At 45.8% G+C, this 18,787-nt stretch overlaps 1 protein-coding gene across 1 annotated transcript in view; it reads left to right on the forward strand.

Annotated features, from left to right (window-relative positions):
• The window catches only part of PCSK2 (proprotein convertase subtilisin/kexin type 2), a gene marked incomplete at its 5' end in the record, with an annotated part of 52,670 nt that extends 39,839 nt beyond the window's left edge, over window positions 1-12,831 (forward strand). The window contains one exon of the mRNA XM_008054074.1: window positions 9,759-12,831. Within this exon, the coding sequence (XP_008052265.1) occupies window positions 9,759-10,245 (487 nt within the window). The remainder of the gene's footprint in view (window positions 1-9,758) is intronic.
• Between the last annotated feature and the right edge of the window lie 5,956 nt (window positions 12,832-18,787).

Genomic DNA, 18,787 nt, shown 5'->3' on the forward strand with positions numbered 1-18,787 from the left:
TCTCCCAGGAGAGCATCCTCCCATGGTAACCACTCCTCCATAGGAGAGCATCCTCCCACAGGAGAACATCCTTCCCTAGGAGAGCATTCTACCATAGGACAGCCTCTTCCTGTGGATGAACATCCTCCCACAGAAAAGCATCCTCCCATAGGAGAGCATCCTCCTATAGGATAAGAGCATCTTCCATAGGAGAGCCTCTCCCTTGGATAAACATTCTCCCATAGGAAGCATTCTCCCATGGTAACCATTTTTTCATAGGAGAGTACCCTCCCATAGGAGAGCACCCTCCCATAGGAGAGCATCCTCCCATAGGAGAGCATCCTCCTATAGGATAAGAGCATCTTCCATAGGAGAGCCTCTCCCTTGGATAAACATTCTCCCATAGGAAGCATTCTCCCATGGTAACCATTTTTTCATAGGAGAGTACCCTCCCATAGGAGAGCACCCTCCCATAGGAGAGCATCCTCCCATAGGAGAGCATCCTCCCATGGTATCCACTCTTCCCCAGGAGAGCACCCTTCCATAGGACCACATCCTCGCATGGTGACCACCCTCCTTTAACTGAGCATAATCCTACAGGCTCCCATGGATGACCTCCTATGAGCAAGCATCTTCCCATGGGCAAACATTCTTCTTGTTCACTCACTGAGTCCATAGAAAGTAGCACCAAATAGTTTACTGCAGAGCTGTGTGGTTTTTCTGTGAACCAGTCCATGATTGTATAAGGCCTCACTCCAATCAACACTGCTTGGAAAAGTAAAGCTTCAGCCCAACCCTGTAATAACCTCAAAACACAGAACCGCACAACTCCCAAGTGATGTTACCGACGTTCTACAATAAAAATAGCTACTCTGCAGACTTCCTCACAGTTTTCCCAAAGCTGCATGTCCACACACCCTTTCCATTCATCCTCCTAACCCTCCTCTTGGTAAAGCAGGCTTCACTGAGCTCCAAACACACTGACGGATGTAGTTAAGGTCACAGAGACTGTAAGTGAAACTGAAGGAAAGAACTAACTTTTTTTTTTTTGAGTCGGAATCTCACTCTGTCGCCCAGGCTGGAGTGCAGTGGCATGCTCACAGCCACTCCAGCGTTGACCTGCTGGGCTCCGGCGATCCTTCCACCTCAGTCCTCCAAATAGCCGGAACTACAGGCGCGCACTACCACACCTGGCTAATTTTTTTATTTATTGTAGAGACGAGGTCTCGCCAAGTTGCCCAGGCTGTTCTTGAACCCGTGGGCTCAGGCAACCCCATCGCCTCAGCCTCCCAAAGTGCTGGGATTACAGGCTTGAGCCACAGCGCCCAGCCGGAACTAACTTTTATTGAGCGCCTACTACGCATCATGCGCTTTCCACACACATTAGCTTCCTAGCCTCCCCATTGTTGAGGGTGACCTTAAACTTACATGTCAGAGGTATGAATGTGTTGCAGCATTAACAACAGACTAGACTCATGCTGTGTCTTTGGGGCAGTTGGGGGCAGAGGGTTGACGCACCTACTGTGTGCCTGGTGCTTGCTGGGTCTTTTACAGTCACTGTATTTGATCCTCTAAGCTCAGGAGGTGTGTCCTATCATTGTTACCTTTTACCAATAAGGAAAAATGTGCTCAAGGCCACAAATGACAGAGCAGGATTTGACAAAAAAGCCCATCTGAATCCAAATCCTGGGCTCTTTTCACTACATGATCTTGACCATAGTCGATGTCCATGGAGAACAAGCCCCTCCATTAGGCCCTATGCCAGAGCAGCCCTGCTGTGAGCTCATAGTGTCATTGCAGTCAAGGGGAAGCTGGGAAAGGAGAAGGGCACACCAGAGGTCACCCAGTTCCTGAATGGCCCAACTGGGGTGGGGATGGGAGTTCCAATTAACCCTCCCCTAGGGACTCTGAAGCACCCACCTAGTGGGTGGCCCCACCTTCTAGACTCCATAACTGCCATTCCGGAAGCCCTGTCACTGCCAGGGTCTACCATGTCTTCTGGGAGTGACTAACCAGAGAGGCAAGACTGGAAAGCACAGTCCAAATGGTGAATTTAAGGCTAAGCCCTGCTTACCTTGACACACTTTACCCAAAGTCAACATTAAGTGGGCATGGATGACTCTTTCTCTTGTTAGAGTTCAGAATAATTTCTTGAGATATTTGGAAGGGCAGAGACTTTCTGCAGTGGTGAAAATATTATCTATCTGCATTGTCCAGTACAATAGCTCATGGCTGTTGAGCATCAGAAATGGGACCACTGTTTTCATCCTAATTTAAATTTAAATAGCCACACATGGCTAGCAGTCCCTGTCTCAGGCAGCCCAGCTGTAAAGCACACCTGGTACTTACACCATTGCAAGAGGGACATTAAACAGTGCAAACAGCCAGGCTCAGTGGCTCACACCTGTAATCCCAGCACTTTGGGAGGCAGAGGCTAGAGGATTGCCTTCATATGTGGGTTCAAGACCAGCCTGAGCAACATGGTGAGACCTCGTCTCTATAATAAATCAAAAAAAATTAGCTGGACATGGTGGCACACGCCTGTAGTTCCAGCTACTTGGAAGGCTGAGGTGGAAGGATCGCCTGAGCCCAGCTGGTCAAAGTTGCAGTGGCTATGAGCAGCATGCCACTGCACTCCAGCCTAGTCAACAAAGTGAGACTCTGACTCAGAAAGGAAAGAAGGAAGGAAGGGAGGGAGGGAAGAAAGGAAGGAAAAGAAGGAGGGAAGGAAGGAAGGAATTCTCTTTACTTCTACCATCTCTTTTAATTACACGAGGCAAGCCAATAACTCCAACATACTATCCATTCTACAAGGCTGTGGGTCCTTGAATCTCACTCCTTTATTGCTAAGAGGGAAAGACAGTGTCTGTGCCCTTCCAGATGCTCTTCCAGCAGCAGGTGGGAGCCGGAACATCCCTCGCAGGCAGTGCAACAGCAGCACTGAGCAAACAGCTGGCAACATTGCAATATGTAGGGGAAGAGTGAACTCATAATATGGGGGGGCAAAAAAACCAGAATTATCTTTTGGAGGACAGGCCCCTTGTAGCACAGGCTCTTCCCGCTAGGTAAGTGTTCCAGGAAACTATTGGCATCAGTACATCAGCTAATGTTGTTGTTAGAGTCTGTGTTCGGCTTCAGTGAATTCTTTTTTGGAGATTTTTTTCAATGTATTTGCCCATTTCATAATGGGTTATTTATGAGCGCACCTGCCCACATCGCACTGAATATTCAGCAGTTTTTGACCAAAAACAAGCATGACCCCCATATTCCATCTTCCCTATGCACATGATCTCACCCCAAGTGACTCTTTTTCCCCTCGAATGAAAAAATTCCTCAAAGGGAAACGTTTTGCCAGTGTGGAAGAGGAGAGACAAAAAACAGCAGAAGCACTAAAAGGCATCAAAATTGACAAGCTCAAAAATGTTTTGAACTGTGGAAAAAGTGTCTCAATAAGATGCATTGCATCAAATGGAGAGTACTTTGAAGGTGACTGAGGCTTAATCATATAAGAATAAATACACAATTGTTTATAAATAAATTATGGGTTTGGGGGGTCCCCCTCATATATTGAGGCTCTCTTTGTCAAGGTACATGCTGATATCAGACAGTATTTTCTGAGGTTGCCCTGAAGTAGCAGGCGGCACCTCTCATGACCCTCCAGTACTGTGTGACTGTGAGAGAGGACCAGAGGGCAGTGCCAAGGGAAGGAAAGAGAAAAGAGAACAGGACACACACTGCAGTGAATGATGACCACCCAGCTTCTGAACAGGCTTCACAATACAACATAATCTACATACATGTGGAACTTGGAGCCAGAAGGAGCCCTGGAGATTATGTTGTCTGAGTTTCTCTTGCAAGGACTCTTAGGTGAGAGGCGTGATCCTTTCACTGTCTCATAAGGAGCCAGGAGCTTTACCCAAGATCAGAGCAATGTCTTCCATAAAAAAAAAAAAAGAGAGTTGTTGCAGCTATAACTCAGCTGGGCGCTCCCCAAGGACAGGACCTTTGTCTGTCTTGTTCACGAGTGTACTGCCAGTGCATAGAATAGTGCCGGGTACTTGGCAGACACGTGATAAATATTTTTTACATGAATGAAAGAATGAAAATATTCAGCAAGCATCAGCAGGGCATAAGGACAGTGTCTAATTGTAATTAGGACCAGCAGGCCAGGCAGGCAAACTTAGGAAGGAGTCCCTGGTTGGAAGGGCTCGGTGTCTGCTCAGTGCCCTCTGCTCCCCCATCCATCCCCATACCGGAACTTGTTCTCAGATGCAGGCAAGTTAGATCTAGGGCAGATAGACTTGTTGGAGAATTCAGAGACTGACATGGGGGTTTGGAGGGTGGCCCCAGGGCTGGCTATGCCACTTGGCAGAGGAGGTCCTTATTACCACGTACTATGTCTTTCTTTTTTTGTTGTTTTGTTGTTTTGAGCCACTCTGTTGCCCGGGCTAGAGTGCAGTGGCATAATCACAGCTCACCACAGCCTTGACCTCCTGGCCTCAGAAGATCCTCCTGCCTCAGTCTCCCAAATAACTGAAACTACATGTGTGCACCACCATGGCTGGCTGATTTTTTTAATTTTTTGGAGACATGAGGTCTTGTATGTTGCTGGTCTCGAACTCCTGGGCTCAAGCTATACTCCCGCCTCAGCCTCCTAAAGTGCTGGGATGACAGACGTGAACCACTGTGCCCAATCCCATGTGCTCCTTCTTGAGAGGCTGGGATAGAGGAGTCCACAGGCTTGGTGACCGCCACTCTCCGTGATGTGGAAACAGCCTCCAAGGTGCAGTGAGTGACAGTTGTCAGCTTTGTGGGTTTCCTCAAGCATTAATCTTCCTAGAGAAGAAGTCAATTTGAAAAGCAATTTTCCAAAAAGACTTTATCAGGAGGGTCAGTGAACGGTGCTGGACTAAAATCAAAGGGAAAACCACACCTGGCTGTGTCCAGCTCCACCTGCTGTGTGGAATGAGCAGAGCAGCATAGGCCTGTCCCTCGGCCAGCACAGAGGGACCTGCTCGGCACAGCCGCCCCCCAGCTTTTCCGTGCGCCCTATGGGGACTGCTCACTTGGCTACAAAATGGCTATAGCACAAGGTGTGATCCAGCTCCGACTTTCCATGAATTGGAAATCAACTTTAAAACTGGCCAGGTGCCATGGCTCATACCTGTGATCCCAGCACTTTGAAAGGCTGAGGTAGGAGGATCACTTGAGCCCAGAAGGGATCGCTCGAGCCCAGGAGTTTGAGAACAGCCTGGGCAACATAGTGAGACCTTACTCCACAAAATAATTCAGAAAATTAGCTGGGCATGGTGGCACACGCTTGTAGTTCCAACTAATGAGGAGGCTGAGGTGGAAGGATGGCTTGAGCCCGGGAGGTCAAGACTACGGTGATCTGTGATCTTGCCAGTCACTCCAGCCTGGGCCACAGAATGAGACCCTGCTGAAAACAAAAAACAAAAACCCTGATACAATTGCCAGAAGCAGCATGGGAGCAAGAAGAGAGTGTGTGCTCGGCTCTGTGCCAGCTCCTCTTCCTGCGTAACTCTGACACAGGCAAGAGAAAAACTTCAGCCACCTGCTAAATGTGCCTTCAGACCACCACACAAGCAAGCATTCTGGGCGCTTGCAAATGAATGGCTGTTATTCTTACTATTGCGACAATTTTAACAACATGAGCACAGCTTCATAACTTTCTCATACAGTGGAGGATTCATAACACGAACAGTATTTGTATAGTATTAGCATAGAAGATATGAGCCACTCCCAGGTGCCCAAGTTCATCTTTCCTTAGAACTTGAACACCAGGCTTGCACACATCATCTCTTAAAGGTCAGAGAGGAACTCTTAAGCCTCTCCATGCACACCTCATTTTCCTGTGGTCAGAGAGTTCCAGAACGTGTCCTGGGAGCCAACGAACACCCTGTGTCTGTTTTAAGTTTCTCAGCAGAGCCTCCTCTTGTTCCACAAACAGCCATCTCCTATTTAATCTTCATATAAATTGGCTGTTCATACATCTTCTTTTTCTTTTAAAAGAATAAGATGTGTCATTCATTTTCTTCTTATAAAAGTAATATATGGTCATTGCAAGAAAGTGAGAAAATATAAATGAGCAAAAAGAAATGAGAAATTAGAAACACCTGGCAGATACTGTTTCTAGGCTTTTCGGTGCCATGATGCCGGCTGAAAACCCTACCTGTGAGAGGAGGGGACATTGTTCTCCTTTCTCTTTCAAGCTTGTGACCTCTGGAATACATTACAGGCTTTTAATTTAATTTCATGGGAACATATTCCACTCTCAGGGAACCAGCTCCTGTGCAGTAAGGAGTTCACATAGCAAGGCAGGGGGTCAGGGAGATTTTCTAGTAGGCAGTTCCTTTATGGTACTAAACAAGTCAGGTTTCCTAGGGATGCCTGACGTGGCCTCTGACCCCTGCACTCAGCACTACATCCAAGAGGTTTTTTTTTGTCAGAGTCTCACTCTGTTGTCCAGGCTGGAGTGCAGTGGCACAATCACAGTTTACAGAAGACTTGACCTCCTGGGCTCAGGCAATCCTTCTGCCTCAGCCTCCCAAGTAGCTAGGACACAAAACACATGCCATTACACCCAGTAAATTTTTTTTTAATTTGTAGAGACAAAGATTTGCTATGTTGTCCAAGCTGGTCTCAAACTCCTGGCCTCAAGCAGTCCCCCCACCTAGGCCTCCCAAAGTGCTGGGGTTACAGGCATGAGACAACTCACCCAGCCCAGCATCCAAGTCTTCTAGGAAAATGTGTGATTCTTAACACGGGTTTGTGTGTTTGTGCCCACTCCAAGCTGTCTTTCAGCTTTGCACGGTGAATTGTCAAATTCCAATATTTCTTTTCACATCTCTCCATTTATCCCTCCCTCTGTCACAAATGCACGGCTTCATTCCCAAGTAAAACCCTTAGACTGGGCAGTAGGTGACCTGTCCTGGCGTCCCCTTGTCAACCTTGCCATCATTTCCTCTCTGTTTGTCTTTGTCTCTCATTCCTTCCCTGTGACCTGGGAAAACAGGAAAGACAACTGCCATGGAAGACTAACATGCAGCACAGCCAGAAAAGGATGCACCTGCCCTCATGGGTCTACCAGCAAGGCTACTTCCTGGGACTGGAATCCCAGGCTCCTCTGTCATGCCCTGAATGTAGAAGGAGTCCCCAGCCTAGGTCTATCACTACAACTTCTCCAGGACTTTTTAAAGAAAGCAGAAGTGAGAGTGATTGAGTCCACAAGATGGAAGGAGACTCTTATTCCGTAATGCCAACAATGACATGAATATAGTCAACAGGCCTCAGACACTGCACACTGGGTTTGGTTACTAATTTCCAGGTGCTCTTCTCTAGAGATATATATCATGTGTTTTAGGTTGGATTGCCTAGAAGCAAGTCTGAGAATGGATATAACTATATACAGGGCATCCCAAAATAATGTATACACATTTTAAGTGTGACATTCACTCAAAAGATGGTTTGGTTTTTTTTTTGAGTTGGAGTCTCACTCTGTCACCCAGACTGGAGTGCAGTGGCCGCTCCTGCCCACCGCAGCCTCGACTACTGGGCTCCAGCGATCCTTCCGCCTCAGCCTTCCGAGTAGCCAGAATTATAGGCGCACGCTACCACGCCCATCTGATTTTTGATTTATTGTAGAGATGAGGTCTTGCCAAGTTGCCCAGGCGGGTCTCAAACCCACGGGTTCAGGCAATCTGTTCACCTCAACCTCCCAAGGCGCAGGATTACAGGCTGAGCCACAGAGCCCGGCAAAAGATGGCTTTAATCAAATGAATGTTAGTGTCACCATGTGACAGGCAGGACAGTCAAAGAAAATGGTGGAAGTACAGTTGAGCAAACATCATACTACACATTGCTATCATAATTTAATTCAACTTTGAAAAGTCATACATAGATAACATCTCTTAAAATGTGTATACATTTTTGTTACCTCATATCTATTTATAATATATATATTTTTATATAGTATATATATTTATATAATATATAAAGATTATATATATTATCTTCACAACAACTCTTCAAGGTAGGAATTAACATCCCCATTGTACAGGTAAGGAAAATGAGGCTTGAACCATTCAAATACTTGTTCACAACTAAACCTTTAGTCTGAAACTCTTTATGCTACCCCACACAGCTGTCTATCTGTAGGTGAGAGCCCAAACTATCTTTAGTCATGTATCACCTCAGCTGTTCTGTTTTTGATCCTGTCTGGAATCAATAGCATCTTCTCTGAGAGATCCAAGTCATGACCCTCTATACTCAACCTCCAAAGTCAGCCTGCTCTCCACCAAATTGCACGGTTTCCTCAGAGTCTAGAAACAGAAGGACACCACCACCAACATCATTCAACATCAGCATCTGGGCATGAGGGGACACAGCAGCACTCCATGAAACCACTTAAGTACATATTCATAAAATTCCACTGGAGAAGACTGCCTTTATTAACAAGCAGCAATGTAAGCTTCAGCAAGCCCTCCTTCATGGCCCTGGTTCCAAGGGCAACACAGAACCAAGGCTTGGCCCCGAGCTGGGTGTACAATGGATGTCTTTTTGTAGATGTACTTTTTAAGATGTGTGCTCTAAAATATCCACGACTTTATGCTCCAAAACAAAAGCCATGTTGGAGAAGGATATTAGCATAGGAAAGGAACCAGGGAAAGGAACCTCATACCACATGCCAGGCATTGTGCTTGGTGTTTTTTATACATGGTCTTGTTTAACGTACAGTGACAGTGAGACATCAAGGACTGAAATAATTTGCCCAAGCTCTCATGAGCAGTAAGCACAGAAGCAGAATTCTAATCCAAATAGGCTTATTCCCAAAGTTTGGAGTGTTTCAGTGATGCCATGCAATCTTCAAATGTAGTTTCCCCACATTAGGTTTCCAGTGCAAGAACCTTTGAGCTTCTCACATTCAAAGGAGACCATCTCTAGAAAGGAGATTGACTGTAAGAACAGCTTAGGGAATGCTTAGGCTGAGCCCCAAGGGGTTCCAACTCTGTGGCCAAAGAGACCCCCAAAGTCTCCTAATCTTTCCTAGGACTGTCTTTCACTGGAATTAATGAACTCAAGTTCACCTTTTTTTAATGGTCACAATGAGTCATATTAGCAGTAGCTTCTATTGATCAAGGTACTTAGGGCTTTAAAAGAAAAGCATGATGAGCTCTTATCTCCATATGAGGTTGCCCCAAAAGTCGACCCTGAGACAGGGCTTGGGTCCCAATAGTGTTTCAAGAGACGATCCCAGGCAACACAAGTGAGGACGTGGAGATGTGAGACAGAGAAGGAGAAAAAACCAATAAAGAGTGCCTTCATGAGCAGGTTGCCACCGGGACAGCTAGGCTCAGTTCCACCGGGGACGCTGGGTTGTCCCGCTGAGGAACAGGGAAACCGAGGTACAGCCCTGCACATAGGCTGAGCCCCCAGGGAAAAAGCTGGGAGATGCCTGTGCCTGAGCGGGGAGGTAAGCTGTGCAGGTAAGCTGTAGCTGCAAGCGAATGCAGAGGCAATTTAGGAGACGTGGGAGGGGCATTAACAACGTTTGCTAATTCCCCATCTACACGGGAGGTATCAAGCATAAGGAACTTGCTCAGGCTGTGGGAAACAGCCAGTGTGGGCATTAAACCCAGGTCTGTCTAATTGACTGACCCCAAGGTCCTGCTCCTTCTGTTTCCTGAAACTGCCTTTACAACCCCTCATAGGATGTGTCCACCATCCCTCACCCTGTCTCCCCCTCACTTTGCCCTCAGGAAAATACCATCCACTGGCAAGTTGGTGCTGACACTCACAACCGACGCCTGTGAGGGGAAGGAAAACTTCGTCCGCTACCTCGAGCACGTCCAGGCTGTCATCACAGTCAATGCAACCAGGAGAGGAGATCTAAACATCAACATGACGTCCCCTATGGGCACCAAGTCCATTCTGCTGAGCCGGCGTCCCAGGGATGACGACTCTAAGGTGGGCTTCGACAAGTGGCCTTTCATGACCACTCACACGTGGGGGGAAGATGCCCGAGGAACCTGGACCCTGGAGCTGGGGTTTGTGGGCAGCGCCCCCCAGAAGGGGGTGCTGAAGGAGTGGACCCTGATGCTGCATGGCACACAGAGTGCCCCCTACATCGACCAGGTGGTGAGGGATTACCAGTCCAAGCTGGCCATGTCCAAGAAGGAGGAGCTGGAGGAGGAGCTGGATGAAGCCGTGGAGAGAAGTCTCAAGAGCATCCTCAGCAAGAACTAATGCCCACAGTCGCCCCCTGTGCCCTCCTGCCCTGGCTCAGTCTCTGTCCTCGCCCCTCAGTTCTGGCAGCCACCCAGCAATTACTATCACCTATCCAAGCAGTTCTGTCTTCTCCATCTGAAGCTTTGCTCACCATCAATGATTATTTTCATTACCATGGAAACCATCTTTTTTACTCTGTGCCCCAAATATAGTGTTCCCACCAACATCTGTGTCCTGTGTGTGACTCTACATTCCTTATTTCTGTCCTTCCAAGGGGTGATATCCTGCAAACAAAACTGGGACATCTTTCCCCCTCAATTTTCTTTTTCATTTCTGAGGAAAGAAGAGAATGCATTTGAAAAGTCACACATGGTGACTCCAAGAACGTTGATCCATGACCTCAACTCAGGAGTGGTCGCGTAACAAGAAAATCAAAGCCGAAGACTTAGGGGGAGCTTTCCATCTCTGAAAGCACAGGAGATGCTGGAAATTCTTTGGGGAACGGTGTTTCAAATTCAGCAAGGTTTTCTAAGGACATAGGTTAAGGTGGCATGATTTGGAAGATGCCATCCTGGCTAAGTGCAGTGGCTCACGCCTGTAATCCCAACACTTTGGGAGGCCAAGGGGGGAGGATTGCTTAAACCCAGGATTTCGAGACCAACCTGGATAATATAACAAGACCTCATCTCTAAAACACAAACAAAAACACCACAAAGAAAGATGCCGTCCGTAGGGAACCCTAGTTACTGGTGGAAAAAAGAAAGTCTTGAATGTTTTACCACCAACACCAAGATCAAGAGCCCCTCTCCTCAGCCAGCGTGGTGAATACGAAACCTACAGAGCAATGGCCCTGCTCTCACCAGCTGCTGCTCTAAGTCAAGTTCAATTCTGCTAGTGCAGCCCAGATGCCTCTCAGTTTGTATAGAGTTCATCCCAGCCCCAATTTTCTGGGACTTCCCACCTAGCTATCCAACAGAGAAACAAAATGACCACAAGTCTGGAAATACATCTGGTGAGAGTATCTCTCTGGTTTTTCTAAGCCACGTTGAGGCCTCTTTATCTGATGTGAATGAGAGACGAGGGGAGTATTTTTTTTGACAGCTTTACACACACACGTGGACTTTGATTTCCAAAACATGTAATTGGAGAGAAATACCATACTCCCTCATGTGGTGATGTCACTTGTGTGGTGGGAAAAGGCCTCCAATTGGGAAGAGCATGTGACAGAGGAAGGGGCATATTTGGAGGTAGGAGCGCCATCTTGGCATGGCTGTCCACTTGTGAGATGAGGAGCCCTTCCACCAGCACAGGGCCATGCCTGTCATCCCAGAGGAGCCTCAGTTAGGAAGGCACATCATGACCATCTTGGCACGAAATCCGTGAGAACATTTGACACACAACCCAAAATGTTATAGTCGTCCATCCCAAAAGACACCACTTCATTTCCAAAGTTACCCTTTGTCACTTGGTCACCCACCCAAGGATTGGCATCTCTTCCCCAATCCCAAAGCACACTCATTCCCAAGAAATAATTGTTCTTCAACCACTCTTGGGTCTGTCCCTCCCTTCCCGTCCCTCCCTTCCTGTGGGAGCATGTCACTCAGCCTGGGCTCCTTTATATAAACCCAGCAGGTGGCCACTTTAAGAAAGAAGTTCAGAAACCCCATTTTCTTTCTTTTCTCCCCCATATTGGCATGAACTTCTGTCTTCTCTAACACCGTGTGACCCTCTGTATATCATGCTTTAAAGTGTAATCATATGATTTTATAAAAGAAATTTATTACTTGTTGCAAGGATCTTTTTAAACCAGTTTAGATTTAAAGAAAAATAAATAAATGGAATCATTGAAAATTCATTTCACATTAATGGTCTGAAAATAAACCAAAGGACATTATGTGTGCATGTGTGTACAAGTGCACACAGAAATATATATACATATGTAGACTATATACATGTGTGTATATATGTGTATATATATACACTTGTATAAATGTATATACACACATATACCTAAAGTGTGTGTATGTGTATTTATTGAAGAAACATGCACCATCTTCATCTCTAAAAGAATATTCAGAGATTATCAAGATGATTCTGGCTGAAGAAAAAGCCGGTGGAAATTCAGGTGAAAATGTTCATCAGTTCCCATTCTGTCACCTCTGTAATTTTGCAGCTTTCTGTATAAACATTAAATGTCTTATATAGCAGCAAAAATACAAAATAGTTGTCCATATTTTCACAGTTGTGGTATAATTTATGAAATTAGAAAGTAACTTATCAGCTTCTTCATAGAAATGACAAGTTTTGATATGAGTATACAGTATATAAAAATATATATAGTGCTATATATAAATACTTGGTCTCTATTTAATTTTTTGCACCAGTCTTAACACTATAATATGTCTAGCAAGTGATGTTTTTATGATATTCCTGATCCTCACAGGAGAAAGTTATTTATAGTCATTTATTTTAAAAAATGAAAATAAGTGAATAAGGATTCATCAGGTTAACATTGTTGCTCCCTGTGACAAAATTTTATAAGCAAATTTCAAAAGACATGTTGTAAATTAGGAAGTTCAACAATAAAACATTAACTTCCAGAAATTTTGTGGGATGTGCTATATGTTATGTGAAAATACTTCCATTCAATCTAAGGACAGAAAATAAAAAGCTACCAGAGAGAGATCTAAAAAGTCTGGTTTAGTAAATAAGCATGAAAGACTTATAAGTAGCAACTAAATCATACACAACTTATAATCTACCACTGTATTTTTAAAACTCTAGTTACTTCCATTAGTGGTTTGTAAAATCAATTTAGGAAGTCATCTTTTTATAAAATAAAATAGAATAGCGAACAGTAGAATAGAATAGATCATGCATATTAAGGATAAGTATTTTTTCCTGAATATTTGTTTCTGGTGTGTGTGTGTGTGTGTGTGTGTGTGTGTGTGTGTGTGTGTGTGTGTGTGTGTGTCTGGGTGAGTGTTCTAGCTCACCATGTAAAATACATTTTTTTTATTGTGAATCATGGCCAAAGTCTTTTAGAAACACCATTCTAAAATATATTAGTAAAGCTAGAATGACTAAGTTATATTATACTAACAAACAGCCTCAAAATCTCAGTGGTCTCATACAACAAAGATTTTTTATCATCCACACAAATTTCAATGTGATTCAGGGATCCAGGAAGCTCAGTCTTATGGTTTATAGTCCCTACTACAATCACCGTGCAGAAGAGAACCCATGAAACTCCTCCACTCTTCTGTGTTTAGCCTGAAGGAGATATACATGCCACTTTTAACTGCTACCCACTGGTCAGTTAATGGTCAATGACCTTGCTAAATGCAGAGCAACTGGGAAATGTAGGATGATCGTGATCAGTGGAATACTTTGTGAGCATTAGAGTCTCTACCATGGAGAGTGTTGGAGGGTGTAAGTTCCAAAGTCTGATCTTGTGATACTGAGACACTTCTTTCCAATACTTAGGTTCAAAGATTGATTTCCAAAATATTTAGTTTTAAAAAATGATAAAATCCTTATGAGTTACTACTCTATGTCATTGTTAATATTGCTTATAAATTAATGAGTGGTTTTCATGTGATCAATGCATTCATTGGTTGCAGTGATTATATGAAAATCACACAGTATAAAACCTTCAGAACACATAGCCAAGCATTTTATATTAAGAGACAGAATGCAGTGGCTCACACCTGTAATCCCAGCACTTTGGGAGGCTGGAGCCCTGGAGTTTGAGACCAGCCTGGGCAAAATAGAGAGACCTTCTCTCTAAAAAATAAAATAAAATACACTGCGAGATAAAGAAATGCTGAATAAGGGGAATTGATGAGCTCACAGCCAAAGTAGGTCTTTAAATGCAAAGACTAAAATTTGAGAGAAATTTCTAAAAAACAAAATGCAAAGATTATGGACAGTGGTTATGGGAGAGAGTAAGGGATCCTTAACATTCTGGGAGCTCGGAATAATTTCAGCATAGAATGTCTCCAGGGCCAATGTAGATGATTTGGGTGTAGTTAGCAGGGTGGTTCTCAGTCTCCAGAGAAGGAATGAGTCAACAGAAAGAAGGGGTAGGAAGGAGGGCATTTAGCACATGGAAACTCAGAAAAATGTAGAGTCAAGGTGACCGAAGTTAAAGACAATGTCTGGCAGCATTCAGGGTAGGAAAATATAGAAAACTGGTGTAGAAAGGAGAATTCCAGTCCCCAAAGAGCTGAATCTATCAGGGAGACAGGCCCATGCACTGAGGGAGCCATCCACTGACTGAGTGTATTGAAACACCACCCTCTGCCAATGGTCTTGGTCCATGCCCACCCATGGTCTCCTGATGCCTTAATCAACTTCCCAAGAACATTAGCACCAGCATAAGGGACACAGGCACTTAGAGCTACCAAAAGCAACATCCCCTCTTTGCCTCTCAAATGACTAATCAACTAGTACTTGGAGTTGTTCCCATTCATCTATTGTGCATTCAGTTGAACACTTTCCTTGGGTTACCAAAAAAAAAGACTCTGGCTGAATTTGGCTCAGGATGTATAAGGGATCTGGAATCAAAGACTGACCTGGAGTAAATTCTCCAAGTCAACCTGCTAGCTTTGTTTTTCTCTTAGAACTTAAAAGAGAGTCACTATCTATGAAGTTAGGAATAAAATGAACTCATGGTGAGACATTCATGCATCCCAAGGAGGTGGAGAAGGTGTGCTTCTAAATTCCTAGTGCTCAGACCTGCAAGGCTAGGATGGGTGGGGTGGGAAGGTGATTAGTAATCTCAGCTCTTAGAATTTCCACCAAATGAGGCTGACAGTTCCTTAGGTCAAATTTCAACTGTCACCAATTTCCACCAAAAAGGTTTCAGGCCAGCCCTCCCTCTCTCCCTCCCAACATGGGATGTCTTACCTCAATATACTACCCTCAGAGATGTCCTTCTGAATCTAAGAGTACATCCCTTGGGCTACTCCAGCGGGGACAGAGGCTAAAACTTGTCTTCTTCTCTTCCGGCTCCATATCCTGGGACAACTGACTGGCCGTGGGTGACAGGTTTAAGCCATCAGGTAAGCTCCTGGTCACAGGAACACAAGCCACACAGGTGAAAGGGCAGGTGTGAATGGCGAGGATAGGTGTGAAGTGGAATTACTGACCAGGGATGTGTCTTTTAAGAGAATAAATCTCCACCCACAAACCCTGTTTCTTTGAATACGACATAAGTGAGTGTGGCTTTTCATGGCCTTTGTTTGCTTTTAAGCCTGAGAAAATGGAGTTGAGCACTATACAAGTCAAAGTTCCTAAATGACACCCTTCACAATCAATGTACCAAGTGCCATGGGAGCTTTGGGGTGATTTCATTCACCAGCAATGTCTCAACCACAAACCTGTGATAGAAAGATGTCAGGATAGGCTGAGCACAGTGGCTCATGCCTGTAATCCCATCAACTTGGGAGACTGAGGTGACAGGATTGCTTGAGTCCAGGAGAATGAGAAAAGCCTGGGTAACCTAGGCTCTAAAAAATTGTTTAAATTAGCCAAGTGTGGTGGTGCACACCTGTAGTCCCAGTTACTGGGAAGGCTGAGGCAGAAGGATTGCTTGAGTCCAAGAGATCAAGACTGAGGTGATTAGCTGGATGTGGTAGCGCGTACCTGTAATTCTGGCTACTTGAAAGGCTGAGGCGGAAGGATCGCTGAAGTCCAGCAAGCCAAGGCTGTGGTGGCCGGGAGCATGCCACTGCCCTCCAGCCTGGGTAACAGAGTGAGACTCCAACTCAGAAAAACAAAAACAAAAAAAAGCAAGACTGAGGTGAGCCATGGTTGAACCACTGCACTCCAGAACAGAGTGAGACCCCAACGAAAGAAAGAAAGAAAGAAAGAAAGAAAGAAAGAAAGAAAGAAAGAAAGAAAGAAAGAAAGAAAGAAAGAAAGAAAATGTTAGAATAAACTTGGTAGTAATGACTGCTTGAAGATCCTTCCTTATAATAAAAGCTCCAAGTCAAGGAAAGAACTGAATGGAATTTTCCAAAATGAAGATGGAAGGCAGAGACAAGTAGAAAGGCCAGGTTAGAGGTGACTTCTGATATGGAGGTTGAATTTTATAGTAGACCCTGCTAGTGCATCCTCTGTGTCAGGGAGTCTGCAGACTACAGCACATGACCAAACCTAGCACACTGCCTGCTTTTGAAAACACAGGCTAGGCATGGCAGCTCATGCTTGTAATTCCAGCACTTTGGGAGGCTGAGACAGGAGACTTACATAAGGCTAGGAATTTGAGACCAGCCTGGGCAACATACCGAGACTTCATCTCGACAAAAAATAAAAAAGTTAGCCAGATGTGGTGGTGCCTGCCTGGAGTTCCAGCACTTTGGGAGGCTAAGGTGGGAGGATCACTTGAGTCCAGGAATTCAAGACCAGTCTGGGCAACATACCAAGACCTCATCTCTACAAAAAAAAAAAAAAAATTTTAATTAGCCAGATGCAGTGGTGCCTACTTGGAGTTCCAGCACTTTGGGAGGCTAAGGTGGGAGAATCACTTGAGCCCAGGAGTTTGAGACCAGCCTGGGCAACATAGCAGGACCTCATGTCTACAAAAAATTTTTCAAAATAGCCAGGTGCAGTGGGGTACATGTGTAGTCCCAGCTACTCAGGAGGCTGAGGCAGAAGGATTGCCAGAGCCCAAGAGATTGAGGCTGCAATGAGCCATGATTGTGCCACTGCACTCCAACCTGGGCAACGGAATGAAACCCTGACTCAAAAAAATAAAGAAAATACCGTTTTGTTGGCAACGGTCATGCCTATTACTGTTGTATTGTCTGTGGCCGCTTTCATGCTAAGACAGAGTTGGGTAGTTATAACAGAGACTGCACAGCCTACAGTCTGGCCCTTCTGAGACCACGTTTGTCAGCCTCTGAACTCTGTCTCCTCCACATGCCTGGAGGTCACCTGCAGACTGCTTCCACGCAAACCAAATGCCGTTCTGTCTCTCTGCCCAGCTGCAGAGATGCCCCAGACCTTGTGTGGAGCAGACTGGAGGCACCAGGACATCCATGCCTAGGGCCACCCTCAACTGAGGAGGATGGGAGCAGGTGGATGGATAGCTCAGCCTCCTCACCTCCTGCTGGGACAATCTGAAGATGTTCTGCCTTGTCTCTTAAGGTGAGATGGAGCCCCAGTTGCCCACAGCAGTGCCTGCTCATTAATGCACCCTGGGTGGACACGTCCCTTCCCTATCTCCTGTCTCTTCCTCCCCAACTCAGGAGACAGAAACCATACCAGTGAGTTCACCAGATGGAATTTAATATAAAGCACCATAAGCTGAGTATAAGGAATTGTTACCTAGTCAGGCCTGTAATCCCAGCGTTCTGGAAGGCAGAGGCAAGAGGATTGCCTGAGCCCAGGGGTTCAAGATTAGACAGGGCAACTTGTCAAGACCTCATCTCTACAATTAAAAAAAAATTAGCCAGGCATGGTGGCGTGTACCTGTGGTTCCAGTTACTTACTGAGACAAAGGGATTGCCTGAGCCCAGCAGGTTGAGGCTGAGGTGACTGTGATCGTGCCACTGCACTCCAGCTTGGGTGACAAAGTGAGACTGTGACTCAAAAAGAAAAGAATTATTACCTAGTTAGCCCAAAAGGCAAAAGAGAACACAAGTGTCACACAGACAGAGGAGCCCAACATATGTGGAAATTCACATGAAAGCTGCTGGGGCCTAGGTAGTATCCCAACGCCTCCCCATCTTCAGAGGTAGTAAGGGGGGAGGTGCGACCAGCCTGCCTCACCTGCAGTGCTAGGAGGTGGGTCACAAGTGCACATGGCAGGACCTGAAGACAGTGAACTGGGCATGGCATGGCAAAGCCAGAGGAAGCTCTGTAGAGGTCCTGACATGCACACCTGTCCTCTAACCTTGGCACAGTGGCCACAGGGTAAAAGACAAAAGACGCCACTTGCACCAGCTGACTCTGAGGTTTCCCTCGGGACAGCTGATGCTCCCTCACAGGACCCCATGCAGGTGTCTCTGGTCAAACCAATGCTTAGAGGTCTTGGGGCTGAAATGATCCCAAATACTGAGTGGATGAGAGGCCCAGCTGGCTGGTGTGGGGCTGGGAAGGGGACACAAGCGTCTGGTGGGCCACTTCTGGACAGCAGAACTTCAGGAAGTGGCTGGTGACCATCTAGACGGGAATTCATGCAACTCGAGAGCATTGGAGTGGGAGGTGCCTGGGGTTAAGATTCCCAACCTCTGAGCATCTGGCATCAACTGACTAGGATAGGTGTCTCTGAGGAGAATGTCACAGGGCTCATTCTGGGAATGCCGAAAAACTACGGGAAGGGTGAACCATGATTGTGCTACTGCACTCCAGGCTGAGTGAGAGAGTGAGACCCTGTCAGAAGGAAGAAAGGAAGGAAGGAGGAAAGGGAGGGAGGAAGAGGAAAGGAGGGAAGTAGGGAGAGAGGGAGCTCTCTGTCCTCCTACGGGCAGGAGCTGCCCCTGCAAGGTGACGATGCTGTCTCAGTCCGTTTGGGCAGCTATAACAGAATTCCATCAGCCTTACAAACAAC

Source organism: Carlito syrichta, unplaced genomic scaffold (assembly GCF_000164805.1).
Source record: "Carlito syrichta isolate Samal-C Ts95f unplaced genomic scaffold, Tarsius_syrichta-2.0.1 Scaffold289006, whole genome shotgun sequence".
Classification (NCBI taxonomy): domain Eukaryota; kingdom Metazoa; phylum Chordata; class Mammalia; order Primates; family Tarsiidae; genus Carlito; species Carlito syrichta.